Consider the following 8,773-nt stretch of genomic DNA (forward strand, 5'->3'; position numbering starts at 1 on the left):
TAAAAAGCAGAACACAGTGGCTAGATCATCCACAGAGTCGGAATACCGCGCATTGGCTGCCGCAACGGCAGACACCATCTGGCTAAAACGGCTACTCACTGACTTCCTCATCCCATATAACCAACCGATCGACTTACTCTGTGATAACATGTCGGCCATCGCCTTGGCTCACAATCCCGTCTTTCACGCTCGAACCAAATGTTATTCTAGAGCCGTTGGTCGGGGGGCAAGGATAAAATGCGAGTTCATTATAGTTAGCAGTTGACCAGGTCACGGAGCTTTCTACTAGAGTTCAACGTTCAGTTCACATCGACTACACTACTTTTGACACCACAATAGAGGAGATGAGCCAAATAACGGAACAAGCAACAGGTTCTTATATTGTTGATGGAGCAAGATGGTCAACCTTTGACGCTCCATCTAAATCCACGGGAAGCCGCCACCATCAAAGTACTGAGAGGGAACCATCTAGACTTTCCATGTATACTATGTCGACCGACTACGACATGATTGGGCTAGAACCATCCACACAACATTGGAGCCCATTTGGTGCACAAGAAAGTGTTGTACAGTATTAGAACCATGAAATAAAACCTCCAACGGCTAACTGAGCTCTCTTCCAATAAGCTCTTTACACGTGTACCAATAGTGTCTATATATATCGTAGTCTGTACTTAGGATGGATCATCAGATAATAAAATACCTTTTGCATTTCTTGATATTCGTTCCTTCTTCTTCCTCAGCTCCGGCGACTCTTCTTGCCGGAGTTACTTCCTGTCAGTTTCTACAATAACACCCTCATCTAGCCAACCTTAGTCAAATTCGCCAATCAGAATCTCCAATTCTTTGAATCACCCGCCTATCCAACCTGCTGTAGTCCATCTCTATCTCCCAATCTCATGTTTGATGCTGACCTCCTGATGCTCCATCTAAATCCACGGGAAGCCTCCACCATCGAAGTACTGAGATGGAACCACCTAGACTTTCCATGTATACTATATCGACCGACTACAACTGGCCAGAACCGTCCACATAATATTGGAGCCCATTCAGTGCACAAGAAAGTGGTGCACAAGAATTATACTATTGCACACCATCTCAACAACCCACAACATGTTCATTTTTTTTCCATTGCTATACCAGAGTGGATGTCAAGTGTTGGGTTGCCGACCTCTCCCTTGCAGTAATATATACTATTAATGGGAGGACAAACATCACAATAATACAGTGAGGAAATACAATATCAACCAGAAGTTCCAGAGTAAGAAAAAGAATTTGTTGAGAAGCAACAACTACAACAACGAAGAAGAAAGGCCCTAGTTAGATATACTCTAAGTAGTAGAGTTCTTCGACATCATCAGTAGAAGAGTTATGATAATGTATTTTCTTTATTCTGCTCTCAATTTCATATTTTTGTGAATGTATGATTGATATATATTGTAAAATGTGCTAATTAATTTAACGATATTTTATGCTGCTCTTAATTGCAATGCTTACCTGAATTGATACTATAACACAATATCATAACTCATACCTATTTAAAATAATATCACATTTACTTTAAAATTTCTATTGTATTTCAGAATATGATGTGAGCTAATTAATAAATATTATAAAAATATTCTGACATAACAATTAAAGCTTAATAATAAAGTAATATATATATTATTATACTACTATCTTACTTTAACTACAACTTAATATCCAATATGTATTAGTTTATTTTATTTTATTTTTTAAGATCCCCATTAGAAAGGCCCTAGTTAGATAATTTTTTTTATTTACACAAATAATTTATTTTATGAAAAATGTCGTATTCCATAAATTGCCTTTTTAATTATTCTTTAATAATTGCAACTATTAACTTTTTCTTATTTTTATTTATTTAAACTATTAACAATACTTACAATAAATAAATGTTACTATTATATTTACTTTAGATTAAATGAAATAAATTTAGTTCTTATAATTTTCTTCACGTTAATATGTTAAAATAAAATAATTTTTTATTTTAATTTAAAATTTAATCTATAACTATACCTATATTAACTTTAATTATAAATTACAACAAATTTAATATTATAAATTATTAATTATTCTAAATTCTAATTATTTACGAATTCCAAATTCCAATCTATATAGCCGATCTTTATAGTTGTGGAATCATGCTTACATATATTTAACACATCTATCAAAATAGCATCATAATTGATTATTCCATTAAGGAAATGATGCCACTCTTCAAATAATTGATGCACCACAATGATATTCTTTATCTTCGTGTGATTAAAATGGCACAAACGGAAAACAAGGAAATGCCATAATGATTTCGCGCATTCTTCTTTGAATGCGTCGAATCATTTGGCGCATTTCATACTGATTCTCCAAAAAAAAATGAATAACACGCTAAACTCTAAAGTGCATTCTTTGAATGCGCCAAATGGGATAGCGCATCTGCTTATTTTTAAATTTCTTACAAAATCTGCTCCTTTCCCTTAATGCTGGATTAACCAGGCTCGTTCTTATAAAATGCCCAATGAACTAAGAAGTGATCACAGAGAAAAAAATGAAATAAAAAATGTTTAAAATAGTTTTAATATTTCAAGCAGAGTTTTGCTAAATAAGAATGTTAGAAATTTGAATGGCAAAACGGGTTAATGATTTGAGTTTGGATTCAATCTAAAATTGATTTAACTCGAATCCGATCAATCCGAATCCAACCAGTTAATAAATGGGTAAAAAAAGTGGATACCAATCCAACCTGCTAGCAATCCAAGTCTGACCTGATAATTCATTTTGATTAAAAATATTAATTTTTTTGCTATAGATTTTAGATTAATTGATTAAGTAAGTAATAAAAAAATTTAATAAAGAATATTAAACATACCATTTTTTGGTCAAAATCAAATTATTGGGTCAACTGGAATCCCAACCATTCATTAAACATTTCAACATGAGCTCAAATTTTTCGGATCATGTCTTCCTCTTATTAGAAATAAATGAATATTTAATATATAATTCATAAGTTTATGATAAAAAATTATTTTGAGTATATTTAATATAAAAAGATATGCTTTCAAATAGATGAATTATGGAGTGTATAAAAAGAAATATCCCTTTTTAAAAACTCCTATAATCTAACTAATTAAAATTAAAGAAGCCCAAGATTTGACCTAAATTATAAAATTATAAAATTAAAAAAATAATAAAAAAGGCCACAAAATATCCCCTTCCCGAATTTTGATGCAGTAGATGGGCCCCTCACGTCATCTACGATCAAACCTGCTCCTCCTCCAAGAACCAGTCGCCTCCCGTCCATTGCCGTCCTCGCGAAGCTTCTCATCTCTGCCCAGAAGAGTCCATGCCGTTATTGGCTTTCTCCTCCTCCCACCTATGAACTCCCGCCGTCATCGGCCATGCCAAGCCGATAGAGATGGTGGAAGAGGAGAATAGGGGAAGGGAGGAGGGGGCGAGGGGCGTGCTCCACGGGATCGAGGAGTCCACTCCCGTCGTCATCAAGGAGCTCCTCGCCGGAGGGGTGGCAGGAGGTGTTGCCAAGACCGCCGTTGCCCCGCTCGAGCGTGTCAAGATCTTGTTTCAGGTACCTTGGTATCGGTACTCTCTTCCTGATTCTCGTATCTTATCTTTGGTTTCGATGCCATTTATTACTGTTGATAGATGGGAAGTTGGTTTAAAATCTGGGTGAGCAGGATGGTTGCCTGTCTTGGCAAGTCAGATCTATTTTGGATCTAGCTAATGGCTTTATGCGGAGTCCATTTTCAACCATCTCTCATATTTTCTAGCAGTTTTTGGTTCCCCTTTTTGAATATTTATAGTTCTTTCAGATTCTATTTTTGAACTTTGAAGATGAATAGTGTAGTGTTTTTTGGGGATTGGGCCACTAATTACATTATATCCGGTCGGATAAATTATATATAGGTTTCTTTAATTTGGATCTTGTCAAGATTGGGTGTATCAAGTTTTAAATTTTTTGCTTCTGTGTCTCTTCAACTTAATCCTGAATTCTTTGTGTACGTTATCAAATCATGCATTGATATCTTAATAAACGAAATCACCATTACCGTCGCTTATTATGCAATTATAAAGTCATTGGTTACCATTGTCACCAAGAGCCAACAACATTGTTGGCGCCATCTCCGCCACAAGCCAGCGGTCTTGTATGCCACCTGTAGCTGCCGGTGGTGCAGTTAAAACAACGTTTGGCAGTGTATTAATGGTATAAGACTCAATGATTAGGATATTTTGGTCCTGCAGCTTCAAGTTAACGATTTGTTGGTGATGTAATGTAAAGTTGAAGTGAGTTCAAGTTATCCATGGTAAAGAAGAAAAATTGAAGAATTTTAATGAATATTAGACCTAAATTTGAAAAACCTAATTGTAATTATCCTAATCAGTTCAAATTCATAATACAAGTGGAATTCACAATGGTTATTAGCTTTTTATTTTCAAGCTATAAAAGGATTGATCTTTCATGGACTACCAATGGGAGAAATTGCGGGGAATAGGATAGAATCCATGTTTATAATCATGCATCTTTAGTATGACCAAATGGGCTTTGCAAGTTGTTGATAAATTTGGCGAAGAACAAGATAAAACTATAGTGTGTTTGGCATGAGCTACTAATGCATATTTGGTTGAGCTAGTATAAGTTTTCAAGCCTAGGTAATCTTCTATCTTTGTATTGAATGTTATTCACCATGACTATTTCACCAATTCCTACAATATAATGTGATTGTTTTTTTTTTTTAAGCAATGGAAGGACCTAGTCTAATATGGGTGGAAAATCGTGTCATTAGAGTTTTGAGAGATTTTTACAAGTTAAAATGTTGTAAAGATAACCAAATGATCACACTTTGTTGCTAAATAACCATTGTTTTTAAAAAAATTATTTTGATTGCCATTTTGTTGTAGAAAAGACATGCATGGTTCACTGAAAATATATAAAAAAAATTTAGATAACTATAAAAGCTCGCATTTTTTCTATCATAGTATTATATGATTTAGATATTGTATTGCTTAACCCAATAAATTTCTTTATTATTCAATAGAGTTATCACAAAATAAATTTTTCAACATCAAAACTCGAGATTCAAAACCATGAAATTAGTAAACCATAACATATTTCTGCTATGATATAAGTTTCAGCTTTTGATATTCCTTTAAAAATTGGTAAGAGAATAATTATTATTATTTATAATTTTGAAAAGAAAATATTAGACCAAACTAAAATTGAGGATGAGAAACTAGGACCAAACCCACCCAGAATTCAAAATTAAATTCTTTTTAAAGTATTGGTTATTTTAAATTTCCTACTTGATTTGCAATTGATGAAAAGCAATAAAGGAAATCATATTATTTTGCTTATAATATTGCTTGCCTGCCCAAGCCCCCTTCTCCCTTTTCCCTCCCTTTTCATCCTTGTCCTTTAATCTTATAAATTCTACATCTTTTGCATTTATGGGGTTTATTCGGGTAGGGTAGGATGCACTTGGGTTGGCTAGCTTCTTTTTATTTGCATTTTTCTTTTGCATTTGAAAATGAAGATTAGATCACAGTTTTATGATTAACGATATAAAATGGGCATTGAGTCCAATTAGTTTATGCGTTTCTATGTGTAAAATTCCAATACTAGGATAAAAGAAAGTAATTAGAATGAAAGTAAACACTTTCTTTTGATTGTGAGTTTAAGTGAGAAGAGAAGAAAAGAAGAAAGAAAGGGAAAATTTTCCTTTATAATTGGGATTTTGTTTATCTTAGTGTCGTTAAAGGCTTTGTTTAAAATTGCGCAATAAGAGGCGCGCCTCTGCGCAATTCTGTCCAAAAGCGCCTCGAGGCGCACGCAATTTGGACACTGATTGAGGCGTACGCCTCACCCTGTGTGAGGCGCGCCTCAATTGCGCAATTATGGGTGAGGCGTACGCCTCATCCAAATGGTCTTACCTACTTAAAATCAACCATTAAAAAAGCGGACGAGGCGTCCGCATTGAGTCGTGTATTCGTGTATAGGATTAGGGCTTCCTGTTAGAATTGAAAGGCGAATTAGAGGCGAAGCCGTGAGGGAAATAGACGAAGCTGTGAGGGAAGGAGACGAAGCCGTGAGTGTAGGAGACGAAGTCGGAAGGAGACGACGCAAAGAAAGAAATGAAGCTGAAGTTGTGAGTGCAGGAATCGTTCAGGCATCGGTTAGGTCGGAAGAGCAGGTACGCGGTGTTGTGGCCTTGACTTTGACGTGCAGTAACGAAAGCTTGAATAACTCCTGATTCGGCTTTCTTTCATTCGTCCGCTCAGTACAAGCTCGGTACCGCCCAGTACAAGCTCGGTAATGCTCAATACCTGCTCGGTACCGCTCAGTAAATGCTCGGTACCGAACCAATACCGCTCAGTACAGAGCGGTACAAGCTCGGTACTGAGCGGTACATGCTCGGTACTGAGCAATACATGCTCGGTACTGAGCGGTACATGCTTTAGTGATGGGATATGATTTCATTTTATATGTTTTTTGTACTTTGGGAGTTTTGTTAAACTAATATTTTGTGATTTTGTACTTTGGGACATGATTTTATTGCGTCTACTTTCTTACTTTTAACTATTTTCATATATCATTTAGATGTTTTTATTGTAAGATACAATATTGCCATTATTTTCCTACTAAAACCCTTAATTTTTCATTTATGCAATTCTGTGTCTGTGAGGCTTACGCCTCAGACCGCCTCGAGGCTTACGCCTCGCCTCACAGACGAAAAACGCATCGAGGCTTATTTACACAATTTTAAACCTTGGTTAAAGGTGAGTCGGGTGCTCCCCTAGGCCCTCAAGGGCAATGCAAGGTCATTGCATCTAACACTACATTCAAGTGGGCATTCTGCATGCCTAGGAGAGCACCTTTTGGTAGGGCATCATGCCGTAAGGTGGGCGTATGTCCATGAGTATGGAGATGAATACTAATATTTCAAATGTAAAAGTTCAGTTAATTTTTGATGATGATGGTTTGCATGAGGTGATGCCGAAAAAGAAAGATTAAAGGTTGGAGAAGCAATATTGTGTTCTAGGAGTTTAATTGGACCATTTGAAGGTATAAGAGCATTAACGAATAATTAATGTTGAGAATAAAGAAGAAATGAGTGTGACGAGATAATGGAAAAGATTGAAGGCTACACTCATATAGATTATAAATAAAGAAATCAATATATTTTTGTTTATTAAGTATTATAGATATTTTTCTTATGCCTTACTGATGCGGACATTCAACCGTCCATGGCTATTTGAGGAGCTGAAGATCAATGGCTATCATCGTCCCACGTTATCTTATATTTTATTTGTAATTTTTAAATTTTTTATTATGAATTTTTCGTTTTTACCCTCACTTAAGAGGGTCGTCCTATGTAAGCCTTAGGGGCATATGTGTCTTGTTTTAGTTTCTTAGGCCTATATATAGAGGCCATTTCTTATGTAATGGGATGATGAATGGTTTATGAAAATTTGTTTTTTGCGTTCTCTTTGTGAGTTCCATCTTTTAAATTTCTTAGTGAGTTCTTTTATTTTTGAGATCTCTTAGTGAGTTCTCTACTTTGTGTTCTCTTTGTGAGTGCATCTCTCTCTCAAATCTCTTAGTGAGTTTTGAGAAGAGCTAGATCTCTTTGTGATTTCTAGACCTTCTTCTCCATTATCTTTGTGATCAATTGGTGTGGGAAATCAAGGTGAATCCGTGGCATAGTTATCCCTAGTAGAATTGCCCATTTCCTCCCTCGGATCCTTGCCGCCGCCCCTTTCCCCTAGCCAACCGCCGGCCAGAAAACCGCCCAGCGTCCCACCGTCCACCATGGAGTCCTTGCCGCCGGCCACCCGTGAAGCCTTGCTGCCGGTTTCCCTCTAGCCCACCTATTCGAATTTTGAATTCCCCTCCCCTAATGAATTTTCTAATTAAGTCAAATTAAATTAGGATATTAATTACGGGGAGTTACAATCTTTTTGAAATTCATATTCCCTCCCAATTTTCTTTAAAGAAGGGAGTTACATGATATAATTAAAATCTGAAATCTAAATTTCAGATTTTGATTAATTAATTGTGGTCCTCACCTACTTAAAATTTCTCATCTCTCTCCTATCTCATTAATAGGCCCCCTCATTAAGCCTCCATAATTACCTCTCACAATTCCCTCTCATCCAATTTAATTCTCCCAATTATATTTGAGTTTAAATTCAAATTCATCCCGCCAATTCCACTTAATCTGAAATTTAATTTCAGATTTTCATTCTCTCTCCCCAAATTGATTGGGATTTAATTAATCTTGCCACCTAGACAAGTACATGGCATTTATGTTTCACATCACTTTACTTGATCAAGCACCTAGGGTGGTGCCTAAAGCCTCTGGTATTGGGAAACAGTATCACCTTGAGGGTGTCTAGCACTTTTGGTAACGTTGATTTCCTTTTTAAACGTGTAGAAACAAAGTGAAAAGAATTCCCACAAGCTTTAGTAAAGAATATGATAGGAAATACTTGAGTTCGCAAGTAACCCTAAGGGTAAACTTGAGTTCTCAAGCAATCCTAACACCAAACGAAGAGCAAACAACAATAATCTGCTGTTCACAGTAGAAAAACAGTAAAACCACAAGGAAATCTGAGAGAAAACTCAAAGAAAAGCTTGTATTCCACTAGTCGATGAATAAAATAGCAAGATACAATTGATCCTCAATTCGAGAGGAGGATCGATCTCTCCCAAATCTCTAGACGCCGCTAGAGCCCAAAGAAA

At 35.9% G+C, this 8,773-nt stretch overlaps 1 protein-coding gene across 4 annotated transcripts in view; it reads left to right on the forward strand.

The window, feature by feature from the left end:
- The first annotated feature begins 3,240 nt into the window (after positions 1-3,240).
- LOC110102292 (mitochondrial carrier protein CoAc2) overlaps positions 3,241-8,773 on the forward strand; it is a 21,176-nt gene continuing 15,643 nt past the window's right edge. Inside the window, exon 1 of one of the 4 annotated variants that reach the window (XM_028698739.1) lies at positions 3,241-3,601. In XM_028698739.1, the coding sequence (XP_028554572.1) occupies positions 3,434-3,601 (168 nt within the window). In that variant the 5' untranslated portion in view covers positions 3,241-3,433. The remainder of the gene's footprint in view (positions 3,602-8,773) is intronic. The other 3 variants (XR_003702116.1, XM_020830566.2, XM_020830567.2) reach the window with 3 other exon arrangements.

Source organism: Dendrobium catenatum, unplaced genomic scaffold (genome assembly GCF_001605985.2).
Source record: "Dendrobium catenatum unplaced genomic scaffold, ASM160598v2 fragScaff_scaffold_130, whole genome shotgun sequence".
NCBI lineage: Eukaryota > Viridiplantae > Streptophyta > Magnoliopsida > Asparagales > Orchidaceae > Dendrobium > Dendrobium catenatum.